The 23,110-nt window shown below is 37.5% G+C and overlaps 1 protein-coding gene across 5 annotated transcripts in view; it reads right to left on the bottom strand.

Annotated features, from left to right (window-relative positions):
• Positions 1-23,110, bottom strand: part of ETV1 (ETS variant transcription factor 1) — a 66,166-nt gene that overhangs the window by 22,958 nt on the left and 20,098 nt on the right. For all 5 annotated transcript variants that reach the window (XM_085538548.1, XM_085538547.1, XM_085538545.1 and 2 more), the window contains 3 exons: positions 9,179-9,308; positions 7,464-7,652; positions 3,634-3,881 (listed from right to left, as the gene is read on the bottom strand). In XM_085538548.1, the coding sequence (XP_085394674.1) occupies positions 3,634-3,881; positions 7,464-7,652; positions 9,179-9,308 (567 nt within the window). The remainder of the gene's footprint in view (positions 1-3,633; positions 3,882-7,463; positions 7,653-9,178; positions 9,309-23,110) is intronic.

Below are 23,110 nucleotides of genomic sequence, written 5' to 3'. Positions count from 1 at the left end.
TCATTTGTGAGGCCTCAGGAGTTTGAGGGATGAGAGAATGAGAATGCAGAGAATGCAGAGAGCAACACATAAAGCCTCGTAACTGTGTCTTGATAGTTCATTACATAAGTAATGTGACTCAGAAAACTTTCAAAGTAACAGGGATAGAATCCTAATTTTCTACAGTCATTTCTGCTGTATTAATTGTGAGACTACTCTGAGATGCAAGAATAGCCCTATCAATACCTCCAGCATGGCTCTCTAACAACAGATAATTTCTAGCAATCAGTAATATATAGAAGCAGTAATTCCTCTACTTATCGCTAACACTAACAAGTGACAAATTTCCAAGTTCTTAGTCAAAGACATAGGCAAAAAAGAACATTCAAAACAAAATAACTAATTCAATCAGGTAAAACAGAATGTAAGAATTTAACCTGCAATTTAAGATTTCATTGCAAAGCATTTATAGTATTAATCTACATGGATGGTTTAATAACACAGTATATTTGCAAGTACACTAATTAAAATAGAAACGATTAAACCTGCAAGGGTCCTGCTTCAAAATAAAGCTCAGAATAGATTAAGCAGCTCAAATTTGGCCTGTTCAGTTAAAAAACTGAACACATGAACTGAATTATAGTAGTGGTAACAGTACAAGAATGATCATTATTAATTCTTGTAAACAAACATATTGGAAAGACTTCTGGGGTCAGTCATTAATGACATAAAATCCCAAAGTCCTACAAGTTCTTTGCTACACACAGAATCAAGTACTAACACCTGCAACAAGCAGCCAAAAAATAAAGAAAAAAAATAGTAGCAGAAAATGCCTGACTGAATGTATATGATGCACTCTGACTTCTAGAAGTGTGGAAAGATAAGAAAGACTTTACTCTGTTGACATTTTTCTTTTTCCATTATCTCAAACATTCCACAGTAGAAATTGCATACCTGCAATTACAATTACAACTAATTGGTCTGCCATTTCCCATGTCATAATTAATGTCATGTTTTAATAGAGTTATAATCATTCCATAATAATGCTTTTCATTCACCAGCCTCCCACAAAGTATAAAGTATAGTGCACAAAAGCAATGAACTTTTATGAGGCTCTTTCAAAAACATCCCAAAAGGAACATCTTGGTGTATTACGATGAACTTTTTAAATACATTTCTATATTCTTAGCTGTGCTGCAATAAAATAGCATGCAAAAAAAGACTTTTCACTCTGGCACTCCTCCTTCCCTGAACATCCATAGGCGAAAAAAATGAAATCAATGATTCAGTGACAAATACATTATGTTTCCTAAGGGCTTATTTAATGTACTTTTAGCAAGGATGGAAAATGATGGTTTCTAGAGAACAGATGGTAACAAGACAAAATATCAACAGACCACAGTTGTTGACTGCAATTTATGGAGTGTACAGATGTGTCAACTTAAATGCAGTGATTCTGAGGCCAATAAAAGTACTTCCTGATACCAACAGATTAATTTTTCATGACCACTGGTTACACAGCTATTACATTTTTAAAAACTAATTATTCATCTGCAAAAGAAACAACCATTTTGCTTAAATGTCATTACTAAAAATTGAAATGTTTTTGTTGGCAGAAAAATAAATAAATAAATAAAAAACAACCAACAAACAAACAATCAAAAACATGAAGGATTGGACACAACTATGCACATCTTCTTTTCAGAATCAAAACTGCTTTTTTTCCATAAAGAATATTCCAAGGAAAGATGGGTGCTAACAGACAACCAAGACTTAAAGTAATAGCATGCAATAAGGAGATCCCACTTCCCAGCCAAATATGAAGGAAGCATGCTTACAAAAGGGTCTTTTTTCACCCTTTAATTTAGAAGGATGAATGGTGCTTGTGAAGGTTGCAGGGGATTGGCAGTGCCTGAAGCTGCAGTTCCCTATTAACAACAGCCACATTAACTTTGCAGACAATCTCTCCCCTACTCTTCTCTAAGACTAAAGGTACACAAGTGCGAGAACCACATTATCTAAGAACCTTCATTAGTGAACAGATTTAGTTCAAGATCTCAGTCTTACAATTTAAACCTATATTCATATTGTCATACTTCAGTTCTGAAGTTCTTCCTGTATATGCCTAACACAAATTATCTAAGGATTGTTTTTCTTTTTTTTTTTTGCTTGTGAAGAATAAGAAAGGCAAAAGGAGCTCTACTTTCCAAAATCAACTGTACTAATACGGAGATCAGTCTTAAAACCAGGCACATTACACCAGTGTTCCCACATAATATTTTACTAAATAGGTAAAGATAGCCATAGAAAAAAAAATTAAAAACAAATTTTCTACTGTATCAATTTGCATGACAGTTTGTCATGGATTAAAATTTCAAAGGAGATCTCAACTCAGCAGCCATGCAGCCGCTGGAAACAAAACTGCCAGAGCATCTAGCCTGAAATTGAGCCAAGAAGAAAGCACAGGAAGTACCCAGAAGAGAGTTAGACAGAAGTCAGTGAAGGGTCATCCATTCTCCGTGCTCCAACTCAGAGTGCCTGGTGAAAGTAACATACCTTGCCTTAGGAGCACCATGAGAACTTGTTGAATTCCCCTCCCCCCTTCAGCAGTGTTGTATACATAAAGCAAGACAGAGACAGTGACTGAGGAGCTGAAGAAATCATTTACATAGGAACTGAAAGACATGTTTTGAGGGCATTTTCACAGCACTATACGTACCAAGTTGATGTTTACCCCATTCACCTCATCCATTCTGCTCCATGCTGTTCTAATCTCAGCTTCCCTTCATGCCATCCCTTCAGCTTCCCTCTCCTCTTTACCTGGTACTCAACACTAAACTCTATTTTTCCTTCCTTATTTTTTGTTCTCTTTTCCTAAATACAATATAAATATTTAAATTGTAGCAAAGGAATCTAACATTAATAATAATATTCCCTTGATTCACATTTTTATCTTTTCTGACCAGAAGCTATTCAGAATGCGCCACCACCTCCTCTATTTCATGCTATCTATAGAGCACTAAGGCTCCATTTCTGTTGCCCTACAAGCACGATAATAATAAACATTATTAATAGCAATGGTGTATTCTCTACATCAGCAACCTGGCATCACAGATTATGTACCTCTACAAAACACAGGAGTATGCACAAACTGAGAAGCTGACACCAATTTGCCTGATTCTTCTCCCTCATTGGTTTTATAGCTGTATAAACCCCACCTCAGAGGAGTTACTTCTGATTTAAGGTAGTGCAAGCAAGAGGAGAAGGAGTCCTCTGCTTCTGGCAGGCAAATAAAAGAGCTCGTAAAATGGAACACACAAATTTAGAGGTCAGAGATGAGATAGTACAGAGCAAGATCCTGTTTAAGCAAAGCTCAGTTTTACACCCACAATTTCTAAATTGCTGGCTTCTTTAATTTGTACACTGTCAGGACAGAGAGTTCTAGGAAGTGAAATTTTCTGCTGACCAAGACAAGGAAAGAGTGGCATGCTATGTGGTAATCTTACTATTTCATGAGTCGCACTGGACATAAATTACTTTGAGAAATTTAAAGTCAAAAGAGCAAGTTTCAATTAATATGATCAAAACATCAATAGCACCACCTTGGACTCATTTATTGCTTTACTATGCAGAAATAAATAGAGTCTCACCTACCTGAATCATATGCAAAATCTCTAGGTTCCTGTTTAATCATCAGAGGAGGGGGAAAATTTTGACTGGCTGCACTGCCAACCATGGCATTGTGTTCATAAACTGGATCGTGATACTCCTGCTTAAAACCTTGAGGCGGGAAGGGGATGTTAGGCTCAGACATCTGCCGCTGATATATTGGACGTCCTTCCCTCGGCATTGCAGGCAAAGGTGGAAAAGAATTGCAAGGTTCAGAGAGCTGGCGGCGAAATCTAGGACACAAGTTAGAGAGGTCATGTAAAGGACTTAAGCTACATTACATTTCACAAAGATCTTCACAGATTATGGTTAGCAGGAGGGAATGGCTTTATCACTTTCTCAGTAGCAAACATTTTGTTTATGATAATGCCAAATGCTCCCCACCAGGATTATGATCATGGCAGTGCTGCAGAACAGCAAGAAGCAAAGAAATAAACCCCCCACCTACTAATACCAACTCTAATACCACCTGCCCCCACCACCATATTCCTTGCCTTCAACATCTCTCAACAGAGGAGGCCAACAAGCAAAAAGACTGATGTTATACTACAACAGTAACATGGAATTCTCTGTTCTTTCATGAGCATGAATAGCATACTGCTTGTACTCTAATTTACTCTTTCAGTTTTGTTACACAGAAACCATTCTGACCACTACAACAAAGAATACTGTCTGTCCCAACTCCTGGAATCATGCCTGGGTAGAAGTGTATGGTTCTGTTCCCTTGGGGACTAAGGTGTATCTGCAAAGGTGGCACTGCATTTCAGAAGGGAATTTAAGCACTCCAGAAAGAGGATAGGGTACAGATTTTTGCTAAGAGAAATAAAGCATTCTTGCCATGATTATTTCTACATGAAGGAAATAGTCCACACAGGCCACACTGACATTCACTACTCCAAAATGCTACTCAGTACACATAAAATCTGAGAATACAATTATAAATCACCTTTATTTCCATGCAACACTACTCATGAACTTGCATTTGTAGCTCTCTTCATAAGACTAAAAGTTTTGAATGTAATTACTTGGACATCTGAGGGTTCAGAAGCCTACAGAATACAAGGATACTATTTTGCCACTCTGCTGAGTCCTACAGTCTTCTGTGATCTACAGATTACCAGAGTAACTATCACCACCAGAATCGTGTCTTTTCTAATCCAAGGTAGGTGTAACAATGTTCTTGCAACAAAGTGCTTACTGGCCCTATTAGCCACTCATTATTCCTCTTTTTTAAAAAAGAAATTAGTCCCTTTCTCTGCAAGCCACACTAAAAGTGAAGAACTAGTCATTCCTCAGCTTCTTGTACTTTGCAGTGGAACTGACTTTGGCTCATGCCAGCAAAAGCAGGCATTCTCATGGACAAAATGGAGTAAATGAAGAAGAAAGCAGGGTTTTGACTGCATAAATAACACAGTCCTTGTAAATCATCTTATATGTAGTACATGTTTCTGAAATAATTGAAACCCTAACATCTCAAAATACTCCAGTGAACTTAGTCTGAGAAATATTTACCATCATAGCTTAATTACAAATAGTGTGGGAGCTACAGGGATAGAAACTATTGCAATGTAATACTAGAGGTATTTTTTTTTATTTTTTTTTTTAATGCTGCTGTAAATATTCTATTCTGCAGTACAAAGAATATTACACTGCAACATTGGTTTTTGCAATTCCACCTACACCTGCAGAAAATAAACTTAGAAACTCAAATCTATTATGAAACAGTTAGGCTGACTGGCACTGCATTCATTTCCCTCTTTTCCTTTTTTCATTAGCCAAAAAAAGAAGCAGAAATTATCATTAAGAACTGTCAAGGAGTGAATCAGAAAATTGCAACTTGAAGTTAAAATAAGAAACAGACTCACTCACAAAGCCTCAAAGGAAGTTAATAATACTTGTTGTACTGGAAGCTTTGTATGGAATCAAGTCATTTGTTTACACAAGTGGATTTGATTCCTGTTGGTACTTGTTAGGACCACTTATCCCTCATATATTCATGCCCAGTATGAAGATGTATGGGCTGTATCTTCTAGATACTGATTCCATCTTATACCACCAATGCATATTCCAAAGAAATATGCTTGGAGTTAAAGATTTATATACAAACTTACATAGGTAGACCATTTGTTTAAATGACATTTTCTGAATGCACTCATCACAGCTACCATCATGTACATCAGGAAGATTTGAATTGGACAAAAATATGAAGTGTACATTTGTTACAAACAACAGCAAATGAAAAGATTCAATGTAAGGAAGGAAAAAATATCTTTCACTACAATTGCACTTTTCTTTGTAAAGGTTGAAAAAAAGGAGATTTTTACTCCAGCTTATTTGACATTCACTAAAATGTGATATTTTATCACAGAAGGGAAAAACAAGTGCAAAATTTCCCAAAGAAAATGAACTTCAAAGACACAGGGAAAAGAAAAAAACTGTGTGAAGAACCCATAAAGCTTGTATAAAACAATTATTACAGCTACAGAAAGATAAACTAAGGGCTATGCAAACCTCTATAAACATTCAAATTCAGACTGACACAGTTTCAGCATTCTCTTCACAAGTTGCTCTAAAGTAATACTTAAATAAAATAATGATTTTTTAAAACCTATAGAATACTCTCTTACACAGAATCCACTTATCTTTGGTGGATTTCAGTCTCCTGACAATACACAAAGACTTGGGTGTATATAGAGAAATACATTTCATCACACTCCTCCGATCAGAACTGCAGCCTGGCTTCACCAGGGGTCAACTTGGTTAAACTACAGTGCAAGGAGGGGAAAACTACACAATGAAGTTGAAGGGGCCAATTCAGTGCTCCTTCAGTGCTAGACATGCTCATAGGAACCCTGGGTGATATTTAATACTATCCCAGTAGAGCACAAAATAGCAATATAAACCATAGCAACCTCCTTCAGAAGTGATCTGCGCAAATCCCTGGAGATAACAGCCCTTATTAGAGCAGAAGCATGCATGTCAAACTCCCCAAATCTGTGATTTTCTTTTCAGGTACAGTTTAACAATTTGTTAACAATTGGCTAAACTGTAAGCACTAAGACAAGTCCCTGAACTTACATATCTATATATAGCTGAAAATCAAAATGCTCTGAGAAACTGCACAATTCAGCAAACACAAACAGGTTCATGTAACAATGGTTAGAATGAACAGAATTCCACAAACAAGTGTCTGGTCTCAAAAAAAAAGGGAGATGCACTGAGCATATTTGTTGCAAAACAGAGCTAAGAAAGACAGTCAGTTGTCTAGGGATTTCTAACATCAAAACAAAACAGGGTGACTTAAGGACAGTTTAAGCTTTAATTCTAGTCTCCAGCTCTTGTGGCTTTTACTCAGACTAATGTTATTTAAGCGCAGTTTATGTTGGCATCTTAGTTTGTTTGAAATGTTATATTTCAAAAGCAGTTGGAAAAACGATCCACCCTTCCAAAGAATATTCTCAAGCAGTAACATCGTAATACAGCCACTTATCTGTTTGTAGGTACATTTCTTAGGAAGATGCAAGACACTTATAGCAAGGATCTTGTTCGCCAGTGACTTCATCACCTCATGGGGCTTACTAGCCTCAAGTGAGCTGCCCTCACAAGGCAGTAGAACCAGCTCATTAAAACTGTGTCAGTGTCAAGACCAACTTCTACTGAAATCCATCAAGCAGAGTGCCACTCTTTTACACAGCACATGTATTTCTGACATTCTGAACTTTGCTGGCTTAAAGCCAGAGCTGTCCTATATGAGAGATATGCAGCCACCACTGAAATGCCTTCTGGACAGGTCCTGTATGTGTTCTGTGTTTTACCTGTGATCCATAGGGAAGCTGTTGTCTTGAATGGATTGGGATGGAGGGAGATGGGCAGGGAAAACCCGGTCAGGTTTAGGAGTCTGAGCTGAGTTTGGGGAGGCATGGTGCAGTGGTGACACAGGAGTGCTGGATGGCGTTGGTGGGTTGGAGGGCCTCATTCCCACTTGTGGCTTCTGATCATAGGCACTATAAGTAAAGCAAGAGGAAGGATAGTCAAGTTATTTTCTCAGCAAACACATGAAGCACATTAAGAGAATAAAAAAAGCAGAAAAAAAAAAAAAAAGCATCACATACAGGTTTTCTATTACAGATATTTTATTAAGCAGTTTAAGGAGGGGAAACTCTCTACACTGAGAAGAGCACAGAAAAAAAATCACTTTGGAAGTAAGTGGCTCAACATAGCATTTTCTTCTCTGGAGCCTAGAAATGTATTTTTAAAGGATTCAGTCTTACAGTGACATTCTAACAAGGGATACACAAAACACGCAATTGTAAAAGCACCTGGAGTAGAGCACGAAGAGCCGGCAGTGCCTGTCAAGACGCTTTTTAGAATGTGTACAAACCACAAAGTGAGACAGTAAAACAATGAATGCAGCTAGAGGGAAGGGATCTGACCCTGAAAAACAATGCTATGCTGGCTTTGCTACCTACATAGGATGTCAGCAGCCTCCCTTGACTTTTTTTTTCCCCCTCTCAAAAATAACATTCAAGTCCTGCAAATACAAAGGTGTCCCAAACAAGACAAGGACACGAACAAACTTTGATCATTCCTATTTCCAAGCAATAAAAACATAGATGCGAAGCAGACAGTAAGCAAGAACTTGCATACTTTCCTATGTCAGGTACCCATGGATCCACCAGATCCATTAATACACATATTTGATTTTTGTAACCAAAACCATTCTAGTATGACTGATGAAGGTATCAGTCTGGTTTTTTTTTGTTTTTTTTTTTAATTTTCCTCCACATATAAAAAAGTTACTGCAAAGTATTTAAGCGCTTTCAGTTTTGGTAATACATAAATGTGAGTCTAAAGATTCGAAAATAGACTCAATTGTCAATAAGAAACCCTTCACTGTTGACACTGAAGGTAGGAGTGACATGTAAGTGCAAGCCAAAAGAAAATCAATAAACAATGCAGTCATATCAAGCCCCTCAGAGTAATTAAAGCTTTTACTGTTTACTCATATAAAAGATGACAATTTCTTTTGAAAAGATAGCAAAGATGCATATCCTAATGAAATACTATTTCAAATTGCAATCATCCTTGAATGTTGGCATATGTCATTTCAAAACATGTCAAATATCTAAGGTGCTGCTCAGACCTCCCAGTCTGTTACACAGAGCTTACTCTCTTCCCTAATGTATGTCATGCATCTTGAAAGTATTTTCCAGCACAGCTCACAGAAAACCAGACACTCCTTCCATTTCATGCTTGCACTATAGGTTTTAAAATTCTGGCTATCTCCCATGGAGAAGAATGGAGAATATGCATTTTGATGAAAAACACTGCTTTAAAGTGGTTATGTAAGTGTTTCATGCAACTGTAAACAACATCATTGGTGTTCATCAGCTAAAAGCATTATCTCATCAGTCTGTTATCTGCTGAAGAGGTAACTTTTATAAGATCTCTATTATGGCTTTATTACTCTTTAGTCAGTCCTCATTTAAATCAGCAGTTCTCACTGTAGACATACTCCTGATTGCTTTACCTGACATTGTACAGGCACTTTTCCCCATAACTGAACTTGAATGGTTGCTCTTGACTGCAAGCAGAGCCAAGTTCTGAACATGGGCTATGGGGTTCCTTCTTGATTTTCACAGGGAGACCATGAAAAGCCACTGGAAAGAGAAAGAGAATGTAATTAAAAACCAAATACAATATTAACAATAAGCTTTCTCAAGTAAACTAGACACTGTTAATTAATCACATGATTAATTAAACCATTGCAATACTAAAGACAATATAGGAAATAAACATTTCAAGCATTTCTTTGGGTATCTGAAAACTACACACCAGAGATCCTTGCATTGGCTATTAGCACTTTTATTGTTTAATAGAATGATGGCCAGGATCCCATCTCATTAGTAGGAAAATAACAGCCCACATATATTTGGCTTAACTACTGTAAATGTTGTCAGAGGCAAAATACTTCCCAGGCACCAAATGTTTCTAAGTAATATTTGTGAGGTAGCTTTTATCTATAAATGCAATAGCAGTTCACTTCAATGAGTGCCACACCAATTTTTCCAAAATAAATTTCTCATGTATATGATCCATTATCTTTTTGTCCCACAGAATACATGCAAATTTGTAGTGAAACTTTGGAAACTGGGTGACTACATTTCTTTAGTTACAAGCAATGGTTGAAAAAATACACAAGGAACGCCTTGAGTAATTTTTCTCATTAAGATAAAAGACAAAATTCTGGCCTCACCAAAGTCAATATGAAATGGGACATAGAAAGAAATGTAGAAAAAATTATCTATGCTTTTTTTACATATATATATAGCAAAAAGAACAGAGGGAGTATGACAGAAATGCACTGTCAAGGAAAAGCACAAATTGGTTTGAATTAAGGAAAAGGACAGAGGTAAAGATAAGGTTAACCAGCAGGCTAGTTTATGCCAGCCAACTTTCCTTATTCATAGCCAACATTAACTAGAATTAAAGCGGAAGAAAATTCAAAGTTCACCTAACACGGGCGAATCTACATTAAGTGGCTAGGAGGACGAAGGACTAAAGACAGATATTTAATGGTGTGAAAACACACCCTTCAATTTCTAAGTCAATGAGATTTCAAATCAATTTTTGGATTCTAAGCAGCCTAGAGTTTGGAGATGAACTCTTATGACTGATTTGTGGTGTTGTCACTGAGACACCATAGCCCAGATATCGCACTGCAGCCTGACAAAAGCATTTGTGTCTCTCGAGGAAGCCACAAACATGCAGCACCCCATTAGAGAATCTTCAGCACAAAATTAAGTCCCTGTTACATTCTGTTATGTAGTATCTTGTCCCTTCCCTTGTACCTGACCATAGGAAAGACAATTGGTTACAGACTATTTTTTAGTACTGCACGGGCACAAACATGAATATGTTTGACTGGTAAATCAAACACTACAAGTAAACATCAAAACCAATAAACCCTTATATACAAGTATGTATTGATATATACAAGTATGTATTGATGAGAGCTTGATTTCTGATTCTCACCACTGGTCTTCCTGCAACTGGGTGATGCTCAGAGAACTCTCTCCCAGGCAGGTCCTCTCCTACCTGCATATATGACACCTCATATTATTAGCTCTCAGCTGAGACATTGTGTAATACGTATTATGTTCCCACATATATTCACAAAACTCACAAGAATCATCTCTAAGACCTCTTCTCAGTTATTATATTTGATGAACAGTAGTCATTCATCATGGAAGGACTGTATTGTAAAAGAAGAGAGCAATGCAGACATGGAAACACATCACAGTAACTTACAGAGGTAAAAAGTAGTGAATATCACAGTAAGAAATCTTTCCAAATGAAATTATATGAACTTGCACTAAAATAAAACATTATTTGGCCTTCCTGAATAAAGCTTCTCAATTTTATAATAAAGCAACCTGCAGCCCATGGTCAGCTTTCCATTCTCATCACAAATCAGTCTGACACCCAACTGTTTGCTTCAGGTTTTCATAAGTGAACTTTCACTCCTGGCTATCCTCATATGCCTTGGTCAGACGGCACTGCAGTGCTGCATGTTTCAGCGTGGGATGGAAGCTCTATCTCCAGAACAACGGCTTTGACATAGAGGTCGGCAAGCTCCCCGACTTGGATCATAGAATTAAACCACAACTGTAACAAGACTCTTCTCTAAAGCCAGTATCACATGTTTGCACCAAGGCCACATGCTGCTCGACTTTTTATTTTTTTTTCATTTAACTTTGCTACTTCCTCAAAGTTAATCTGTTATGAAAAATTACTTCCCTTATTTATTTTTAAATAACGGGAGTACAGAGACTCCCACACCACAGCCCTGCGCGGAGAACTGGCTGGGTATTTCATCACGGCGCTGAGAGCCTGAACGTCTGCTAACAGGCAGTTTTCCAGCTCACTGGCACAGGCACAAGTGAAAGCAGCACATTCATTTTGTGCAATTTGCTTTACCTTCCCACATGGAGTTGGTGCATGTAAAAGGCTGTTAAGTACTAAATTATTCCTTATCAAATCACCATCATCTGGAGTCATGATCAACACTAATTAAATTACTTTCACTGAACACGGCTCCAGCCTGCTGCCTCGGCTGTGAGGTACATTTTTATTTTGCTTACTGTACAGTCCTAGCAAGGTACAGGGCACGGTGCTAGGAGGCATCTGTGCTGTAGTTTTAATTAAAGTTTACCTCACCTTCCTCTGAGCTTTATAAGCCAGGGTAAAGTGTATCAAATCAAGTAGGTTAACGCCTTCATTTTATTTAAGGAAAGCATTACAGTTCAAAGTGATTTTATATTAGATCTTTATCTTAACTATGGCCAGAAAGATATTGTAGCTGTAAAATTTAAAGCCTTCTCGGGGCAGTCTCCTGACACAGTCACCATGCTAAGCTTTATCTGTAACTTTTAAGTGTACACTCTTAGAGGAAGAAAGGAAAAACACTTAGTACGCTTTGGGAGGGCATTCTCAAATGCCTCTTGACCTTTAAAACCACATCTGAAGTGTGGTTGAAGATGACAGGCTTATTCCAACAGTAAAAATTCAAGCATTCAAAACAGGTCCTCACATCGTCACTGCCACCTTCATCCACTGCTCTTCATTTTAGTATAGCACTCATTTCATAGACTGCTGATAAAAACAGTTTTTAAACATACACGGCTTCACTAAACTGGATTTCATATGACTTTTTTTCTATCAGTTTTCTACTGATAAGAGCAAAGTTGCTTATTTATACAATCTAATTTTAGTACAACACACCCAGCTACCAACACATCCAAATTAAAAAATCACCATTTCGAACTACCGGCTCCTCACCACTTAATTCTTCTTGATGGTAAATTCATTTTGCTTAACTCCAGAACAGTCTGAACCCTTTTATGGTTAACAGGTACTCTGCTTAAAAACAGTCTTTTTAAGAAGTGACCAAGGGCCAGGATTTCATCCCAAGTGATAACTTACAGATAACTACTTCCTAACTTGATAAGCAAATGACCTTACAACCTGTATTTAGATGGCCAGCTTCAACACTTCATCTCAAGCACTGGAAAGTCAGGCGTGTCAGCACCAGAACGAGCTCAAAGCACAGACCCTACCTCTGAAGCCAGCATGCAGACATAAGGCAAGCAGAAGGACTGCTACCATCTGTAGCAAACCGATTATGCTGTATTATGTACAGCATATTCACTGTGTATAGGTACATCTATCTAGATCTGCATAGTATGAGAGCTTGTATGCTGTATCTAACACAGCACGTATAGTCTTACATTGGATTTCTGTGTTTTTAAATGTTTTTACGTACTTAGGTTTTACACAAAGTGGTGACAATGTCACCATGTAACAAACTCACACAGAACATGCAGATACCCCTTCAAATGCCACTCTCCTTTGACTGGGGATTTTGCTGCTGACAAGTAACAAACACTTTAACCATAACACTCAGTTTAAAACCTATGAGAACACTATTATTAAGAACTCGGAAATTAAAAGAAGGAATCTGTCTGCCTTTGAGGAGACTTTGTGTGATTCCTAGGCTGGCAAACAGGAACTGTACTAGCTCCATACAGACAGAACGGAGTCTCTTCTTTTGAGAAAGCTTAAGAAATGCACTACATCAAATATTAAAGCCAAGACTCCACAATCTTTTCTATTAAAAAAAATGATTATTCAAGATGAAGAAACAATACATGTCTTAGATGGAATTGCAAAGCATTTCACCGTTGAGCAAAAAAAAAAAAGATATTTTAAAATTTTCAAACTTCAGGTTCCTACCAAGAATGCAATATAATATCAGATTTTGCTTTGTGAAGAACTGATTTAAGCATATTTTAAAAAGGCATTAAATAATACTGGTAATTCTGTGGTGCTGGCAAACAGCAGGTCTTAATTCCACAGTCGAAGATAAAAATGTCTTATTATCAACACTTGCGGGATAATTTATTATATGAAATCAAAAACAAAATTGCTTGTTAGTTAAATCCAGTATCCCCGAAAGTAACACTACATTCATCTTTTTTAAGTTTGAGAACTTTGCATAGTCACAGAGAAAAGGATGCAACAGAGAGGTCACTGGCAGTCATCATGCCTTGAACATTTCTGCTTTGCGTTTTTGATTTGCTTTTCAAATTTATGGCCTCATACCACTGTCTAAACCCAACTTTGCTAATAAACTGATTCATTTTTATGACTGACTGAGACAAAACTGTTAAAATGCCATGTAAATATAGAGAGATTTCATGAACATGTTTGAATAGAGGGGATTTTCATAACAGCAAGACAAAAAGTGAAGCTGTGAAGCTGAGTTAATACCACCACAACTCCAGCTGCTGGACTAACCAGGGTAACTTAAGTTAGTACTCAGTGAAATTTCCAAAGCAAGAAGAGCAGGCCCTTGTACTGATAAAGCCAATACTGTCATACTTTAAATCCACCTCCCAACACACGCAGAAATGCAGCAGGCACTCCAGATACATCAGTCTCTCAAAGATTCTTTTCCAGTACATTTACTTCTGCCAAGCCTTCCCCTTCCCCCAGCACACAAAAATCCATTACTAAAGGGTCTAATCTCAGCTATCAGCACAGAGTGCCTTTTATGGAGCCATTAAACCATTTCTCTTGTTTACAGTGCCTGAAGAAAGATGTGAATTATGTCTGTGACAAAACAGGCGATAACATTTCTAAACTGCTATCAAAATGCAAACTGAAATACACTTAAGGACAGGGACCCTAATACGTGTTTTTGCAATTTTCCTCGCTCGGTCTAACTGAGCAGCACTCACCTGATGATTCAGAGAAATTATTTATGTTTTAAGTACAACAGGTAGGCATTTTCATAAAGGAAAATTTTTTTTTAAAAAAAAGAAAGAAAAAAGAGGGAGACAAAATCTGGAATCGTTCATTCAGGAGGGTAAAAAGCTTGTTACTTCTCACCTGATAGTAATGACCTCAGATGCTCTTATTTATTTATTTATTTATTTAAATATCTGCTACTAACAACGAACACAACATTGTCGTCTCATCTGACACCTGAAATTCTTTAACTCTCCAACAATAACTTGCCATTTAAACTGCTCATTCAGTATAGGTATTTGCATATCCAATGCAATGAGCTAAAAAACTAAACACTTCCTGCATGGTTCCCAGGTGGGAATGTCAGAATTTATATATGTTTTCTAATGAGGTTTCACAAATATGCATTTAAGTTATGAAACAACTGCCTTCTGCATTCCAGAGGCTATTTATTGGGTCTTTATTTCTACAGGATTTTGATTTAAGCTACATACCTTTGCAGACAGATACACTCTGAATTTTAACAGACATTTAATAAGTATCAGACTAAAAACAAAAGAATGCCAAAGCAGGGTGTTTTTTTCCACTTATTTCCACTTTATACTATGATGAAATGTGTTACTGTAGGACATACTTAGGATGTATGGGAGGAATTAGCTGAAACAGGTACAGCTGACCACTCCTTCATACTCTGGAGGTTTCTGCTGCTACAGCTGAATGCAGTATTCAGCACAGCATTGGAACAAGAACTTAAATAAAAACACCATGCTGAGGAAGTGACAAGTGAGGAGAGGTCACAGGAGAGAAAGACAGTTAAGGGTGGAAACTGAGTCTTTCCCATTAAACAGTGCCCAGTGATTTTCAGTGAAAGCTGTGTGCACAAATGACTGCAATGGCTGAAGACAAGTGACTGTAATGACGGACCAAGACAAGATCTGCAATTGCTTTCACCATATGCAATCTCTTGGCCAGACAGTGGCAAAAAAACCCCTTTTTGTTTCTGACCACTGGAACAGCTGCAAAGAAAAGCAAGACTATTTCAAAAGTAGCTAAGCAGATTACATCTACATAAACTCCACCAAGTTCTCCACCATCTGATCTATCAAAGTCACCACTATCAGATCTTAGCTGAGTTGCAATCAACTGGATTTCATTTAGGTCCCACTCTCTGCCCCATACTGGAAGAACTTGGTGACAAATTGGATATCTGACATACAGATGTGTATCATCACTGTGATTTCAGAGCAGCTTGTATAAAAAGTGGAACTTCAGACAAGAGACTTCAAGGAACTTAGGCAAGAGACTTGAGCTGCTAGGATCTCACGAACAAAAGATGCCAGGAAAGAGAAGAAATATATTCCTAAGCATTTTATTTTTTAAAAAAGAAATAAATGATCTTGATATGACATTACTGCCAATCTTAAGCTTGTAGCTACAAAATCAAAAGTACAGAAAACATACTATTTGTCCCAAAAGACAGCTGACCTCCATCTAGTCCCACTGAGCAGTAACCGCTCACCTGAATCAGAGCATGCATGCATGTTTGGGTGTCTGTGTGTGAGCAAGGAGAGTCAAACAGAAGCAAACATACTGAGTGTGCATGGATGCTTCTGCACTGATACATTAAGTACAGTCAAAACAAGCATAAAAAGCAGTAACGTTTTCCCTCTTTACATACATATTTGTAACTAAGGAGAAAATAAGGCAACACACAGAAGAGAGAAACAGGAAGTACATGCAAAATATATACTCAACATAAAAAAAAAAAAAAAAAAAAAAAGACCTTTCTTACATGGGATCCTGGCTATAAGTCCAGGAAAGGAAATCTGAGGATAGCTGGTATCACCACGGATGCTCTGCCACCCCTTGCATTGGTACTCTTTCCCAGAAAGTGGAACTTCCCAACTGGGCAGTATTTGGCAAATGTATTAGATATGATTCTATCAATTCAGTCTTTGCCTTGGCTTCAGATCAGATCCTTCCAGCCCCTACCAGCTCAATAGATAGAAACAGCATGGGACCTCATTTTTTGGAAGCTAGTTCTGAACGATGAGCCCAATCACCAGCTTTCAAAGCCAACTGGCAAGAATAGAATACGTGGGCAAGATGAATCTATTTGAGAACCTTGTTTAACAAAAAGAAAATACCAGCTTTGAAGTAATCTGTCACCTTTACTGGAAAATACACAACTACAAATGCACTTTAATAACAGAACTCATTCTGCAAAATGAAGGAAATTGCTTATTTTCTTTTCCAGTCTAAAGCATAAAACACCATGCATATCAATTAACCATCTACTTGAATAGTGCATTGCAAGAATGCTATGTAATAGTAGAGTTTTAAACATCATCAGGGGGTGGAGAGGGATGACAAAAATCAAAGAATAAAAGACAGTCCAAAATTGTGGAATTTTGCTCTCAAAAGTCCAAGTGTTATGAAAGTGTGAGAAGAAGAAAAATATTGATTCTGAAACTGAAATAGAAAAAAGTAGTAAGCAGGTAAGGATGAACTGTACTGAAAGCTGAAATTCATTCCTGCTTAAAACTATAGAGTTTCAAGATGGAAAATAAAAGTACATTTTCCTACAACTGATACTGGGTAATTCTGGACCTTATAGTCTGCAGTAATGCACCCACATTAACAAGTGCTTTTTGCAATACTAACTTTTTTTTCCCCCCATCAAACCACAAAGCAGTCTAGACTAAGGACTAAAAGATAAGAAACAAGTATTGATGAAAATAAATTTAAATTAATTGAATTGCTCATCTCTAGATAGTGTTAATTCTATGTATCAACCATAATTATTCCCTATCTTTACTACGATCTGGCATGAATATAAAGCCTTTGAGAATAACATGTGAGATCTAAAAGAAGGCTGAATCAGAGAACAGGGAGGGGTTTGTTGTACCTACAGCACATCAAAGTTGTGGCAAAGGTTGGATGACTATCTATAGAACACATTTACATTAGAGCATTTGTACGTGGGGAAAAGTGATCAGTAAGATTATAAAGACATCGTAGATATATTCTGCTTCCCTATGGCACAGTTTATTTGACTCCTAAAAATGGTGTTCCTGCCTCTTCTCGGGCAAGAAATTCTGCCTGAACTGCAAATAAAAGCCACTCTTTAACTGAAACGTGCTTTTTTAAAAGAACTATGCCTGTGTCTCACAGAGTCTGTGAGGTCTCTGGAAAATTTTTTGCTAGTTTAGCTATTTATGTGTAGCTAACCCAGGATCCTCCATGACACATTGAATGCAGCTTTCTTGAAAGTGCAGGGTTCCTATCCAAGGTGGCAGAGAGGGCGCAATGTTAGAGGTTGTGCCTACATAGCTTAATAACTATTTCAATGCTATACATCCCCATTTTCCACACAAGATATCCTTCATTTGCTTGTCCACACAGTTGCTATTTCTGAAATATTCATTAGAGTTACTAAGGGTACCCCTGCAGCTTTCTTATGCTGGCAGCACTGAAGACACCACTGAGATAATTTGGATATTTGTAGCCACTTGGCTTCCAATTTATGAGAACCATGTAGGTTGAAAATTGAAGCTGCAAATACATTCTGCTTATTGAAATAAATAAAAAGCCAACCCACCTGGCTAGAGAAAGTAGGAAGGTGGGGGGAAAGAAGCTTTCAGAAAATATCAGTACAAAGTTATTTCCCAAACCCTAAGAGCAATTACAAGGCAAACTTTTCAACAGGCTGCTGGTGAAGACTTTGCTAGGGCACAGTAGGTCTTTAGGCCTAAACTTATTCTTGATTTGGGCAGCTGCTAACTGACTGAACTGCTTAATGGGATCAGAAGTCTGTCTGTACTCCTCTACCCCCAAGCAAAGGGCTGATTTGACGAGATTTTGGCCAGCTGACCCCCTCTCCTCCACCACCCAGAAGATTTCAGCTTCTAGTTAAGAATTGTCCAGAAAGTTGGCTCGTTGTATTTCTGTTTTGTTTTGTTTTTCAGTGAGAACTGCAATTACAGACACAGTTTCTCAGCCTCCAAATGCAGGGTCTCACAGAAATGCTGTCATGAGCGCTGCTGTATATAGTCCCCTCCGTGCAGTGCTCTCCTTTCAGACACTGACTCCAATGAGGCTCCATCGCAATCCGCCCAGGGGAAAGCACTGCCCGAGGGGCTGAGGGCTCCCGCCCGGACCTCTAGGGCAAAAGTTAACATGCCGATAAATACCAGACATTGAATAACTCTGAGAATAATACAAGGAAATTTGCAGAACGTTGGTGGGAGGGAGAGAGGGAGGATTAAATTAGGAGGAGCAAACTGGCTAGCTTTGATGTTTGAGGAGAGTAGGTGAGGCAGGAGGAAGAGATCCCCTGCCCCCAAAATAAACAGAGGCTCAGGGCTCCCTGAAGGAGGAAGCAGTAACCACATAAAAATTAAACCAGCTGGGATCTGTAGCAATTGGTGCAAAACCCGTGGACAGCGTAAGATAATTTTGAAGGGCAAAGAAGAAAAAAATCAAAATAATTTTTTAATCCCCTTATGCTGAACCTGCAGCCTCCCCGACCCCACAGAGCAACGTGGTTGCTATTCACCTGCATTAGCTTGTAGCATTACAGTCCTGGGAGATCGGAGCATTTATTTCTGCATTTACTTATAATGTGTGTGGCTCCAAGGGCTCCCAAGCAGGGTGCAAGGGGAAGCGAATCCTCTTTGAAAGTCTTAATGGCCTGGGAGAAAACTTAAATTGTATTCCTACCTGGGAATTATCAATACAGTTAAATGGGAAGAGAAGAAAGCTGGCCACTAAATCAGGGTCTGTGTGCTTTTCTGAGGACAGGATTTCCATTTGCAGCAATTTCCAAAATTTAATTTAAATTGTAAGAGGTAATGGCTAAGTACTACGTAACTTCCATTACTAAAATATCCAAGTAAGATAATATCCCAGCGTTTTACACACATACAATTTCCACTTCAGGTAAATTATCAATTTAATGTTTTTAGATCTAGATTTTAAAAGGAGGCACAGACACAGAATTATGAAGAAGAGTACCTATGAGAAGACAGCTGACCTTACACCTGCAGCTGGCAGCTGGACTTTAAGTAAAAGAAACTGGATTTAATACCTGGCTCTGACACTCGTGTTAGAAGATTGAAGGTATCTCAGTCATACAAGTGTACCTTCAGATACTGATAACCAGTGTATCAGTTTGTTTCCTTGTAAAGTAGAAATGTCCTCATAATCAACAAGCAACATAATAATAGATTATTTTTAAAGATAATCGTGCCTGTCTGTCAGTTAGCTACTCAACAGTATGTGAAAGCAAGAAAAGCCAACGGACTACACAGATAGCTCTCTATCATAAACTAAACAACTAAATAAAAAGATTACTTACGAATTGTTTTTATTTTAGCAAGTCTCAATGATAGGCATTATCAGGAACAAAACTGCATTTCACAAAAATTATTTTGAATTTGTGTCTGCCTTTACCAGTAAGAACACATACACATTCATAAAAGAAGTATGCACTAACTGAAGGTAGCTAATGAGATTTTTGTTTTGCTTTGGTGGAAGAATGAAACTGCCACCACTCCAAATGCATCTGTGTCCTTCACACTAGAATGCTAAATTTTCAAGAATGCTCATCAGTAAGGCAGCTCAAATATCAATAACCTAAAACTTTTTAAAAGGGAGGCTGAAATGTACATCTTTAGCAAATAGTTCACTACCAATTTCACACTGGAAAAGGTGCAGGCCATTGAAATGAGTCAACAATAATACTCAACTCACAAGTTTTTATCACTAATTCAACACGGAAACAAAGAAGCCATTGACAAAAGTGGTTACCTCTGGGAACATAAAGTCAGGACTTAAGTCGCTCAATATTGAAAGACTAAAGAGCAAAGTGCTCTTTTGGAAGCTGGTGGAATTTTGACCACCTGCAATCTGGCTTTGATTCTCTGCACAGATGTTTAAGGCTTTTGCCACTACTTAAAGCATCCTTACTGTATGAGGGAATCACAATGGAATACTCAGAACTACTGTATACATTATATACTTTTTCAGAAGCCCATTTTTCCTGACATTGTACAACTGTTTTATACATTCATACAATCAGCAAGACTGAAAAATACATTGCATGTATATTTCTTATTTACAGAACATAGATACACAGATGCAGAGCATACACTCTGTTTAAATCTAGCTCATGAATTCTACTCCCAAATATTTGAAACATTTGGTCTTCACTGAATATTTGTTCTTTTTTTTTTTTTTTCTTTTACAGCCTCTTTTGTCTTCATTTATATTAGTTATTAGTGCTTTGGTCATGTAAAATTCTCTCTACAGATGGGTTAATAAGAAAATACTGCACACAGTTTTAACATGAAGACATTCAAGTAAGACAAAAAAAAAAAACCAACAGTTTATTTTTTGAAGAAAAAAGAAACAACATTTGAGCAAAGTGGATCACTTTAGTAAGACTGGGAATTGTTTCTGCACAAGTAAATTGTCAAATGTCCTCAATGACTACTCATAACATATAAATTTGAAGACAACAACCTAGCCAGTCAGTAACCTTCCTATTCACTGGACTTGGCAGTAAATGTCATTGCTAAAAAATATTTCACTACATTAACTTACTGGCAACCACATTTGCTGAATAAGTTCATAAACAGCCACAGGAAAGGGAAAAAAAAAAAAAAAAAAAGACAACCAGAAATAAATTTGCTAATGATTCACTCTTTTCTAACATGCATAATCCTCAGCTTACAGAATAAATAAATACATAAGAATAAAGTTAACCTTCACCAAGACAGTTCACTTTTCACCTCAAATCAAGGTCAAACTGTAATCCAGAAATGGAGAAAAGTAATGTATCAAAGACAGGAAGATCAAGGAGAGTAAGTAAAAGGAAAAGAATCCTTCTCAGGAAAAAGACTGGAATACATGCCTTTGAAAAGGAACCCGTTTTCCATTCACAAGTTTATATGAGTTTTAGCTCATTTCTAGGGGAGAAAAAAAAAAAAAAAAAAGCATTGACCAGCTCTAAAACTCAAAAATCTTGTCTACTTAATACGCTGAGCCAGTAGTCTAACTAGTATCCTTATTTATACATATCTACCAGCTTATAAATGTTTCCTCCCAAGTACATCTATGATGTGCATAGGACCACAACAAAAGGATATAGAACCTAAACTGAGGAGCATATTTTCCTGTTTACAGAAGCTAGAAAATTGTTACTACATGCCATAAATGCACCACAAACTCTCCAGTGCTTAATTGATGTTTTGAGGACTGTCACTCTCTCCTCCCTTTTTTCCCCCTAAAGCCTGTGAAAACTTCACGGCAGTCTGTGGGAGAGACTTCTGTCTTCAGTTGCTGAGGTAGCAAGACAAAAAAATGACACAGACTGTAAATACATTTTACCAAAGGAAACACATGAAAAAAAACAGACGTAGCTTCTACTTTACGCCATCACAGAGCTTGTGGATTTTCAAATTGTTATTTAGGCTGCTTTTAGAATACAAAAAACATTTTGCAAAAACACTGCATGAAAAGCAGCTTCAGGAGGATGACTATTTTGTATTAAACAATCAGAAAGACCCCTCAATCTGCCTCGTTTGGTTTTGATTTCTCTGTGAAAATATAGCAGAAAAAAAATTCTGCATACTTTATTAAATACAACTGGAGCTTAACAGATGCTCTAATACATATACATGCTCCTGATGAAATTAACTAAACAACTATCTGTTTTAAAACAGAAATAACTGTTGTGTTAAGAAAATACTGCCATGACTACAAGTTACAGCATCAAGCTTGCCTGTATTTCCACAGATGGGATCTTCACAGAGTCCTTATGTGGAGAGGAGGAGGGGAAGCTTCCTTTGAGAGGAAATGGAAAGTTTTTTCAAAACTGAAAATTCAACATTTTGAATAAAATATGTGTAATGCTTTTTGTTTTTATGTAAACAGACCTCAGGAAGTGATCTGACAGCCTTAAGAAATTACCATTTGAAAGAAAAAAGGTCTACATGCTTCATCTTTGATCTAGGAGACAGATTTATCACAGGACAGGATGACTGAAGTTTATTCATTAGCAGATAACCTCCACATGCAACCTAAGCCTTTAATCTGCAATAAAACGGCAAATGAGGATGGGGCTCTCAGGAAAGAGCACCAAGTCAGCTTGGTCTGGCAGAGACATGGGAGTGGAAGGCTAGGGGACACACAGAGTGGTAAAAGTCCCACAATAACAGCATCCAGTTACTTGGACTCCTCCATGCAACAGCTCTGAAGATCACCAGGTTCCCATGTGACCCACTGCAGTTGAGCCACATCTAAATAACATGGTTGCACTATCACTGTCGGGATGCCTGTGGTACCTTTCACAATAAAATTCCCATCACAGCATGCAGAGAACTCTGAAAGGAATAGCTTCAGCTTTGAAAGTTTCAAGATGCAAAAGCCACAAGCTTGATGCTGTCCTGTCATTTGTTCCTCAGTGCTATTGAGGAATATTGCACAATTTGGGACTACCAGTGCTACCTGTGTGATTTAGGAAAACTTAAATCCATGTTCGTTCAACGCTGGGAATGTAGCAGAAAAATACAGGCAGAAAAGCAAATAAACAGACTAGTTATTAAAACTAAGAAAAATCCACAATTTTTTTTGCCATTAAGGTCAC

Source organism: Coturnix japonica, chromosome 2, assembly GCF_054131305.1.
Source record: "Coturnix japonica strain WE chromosome 2, WE-NBRP24, whole genome shotgun sequence".
Taxonomy (NCBI): domain Eukaryota; kingdom Metazoa; phylum Chordata; class Aves; order Galliformes; family Phasianidae; genus Coturnix; species Coturnix japonica.
Note: the sequence above shows the minus strand (reverse complement) of the source record. Positions and strands in the feature narration are given on the sequence as shown.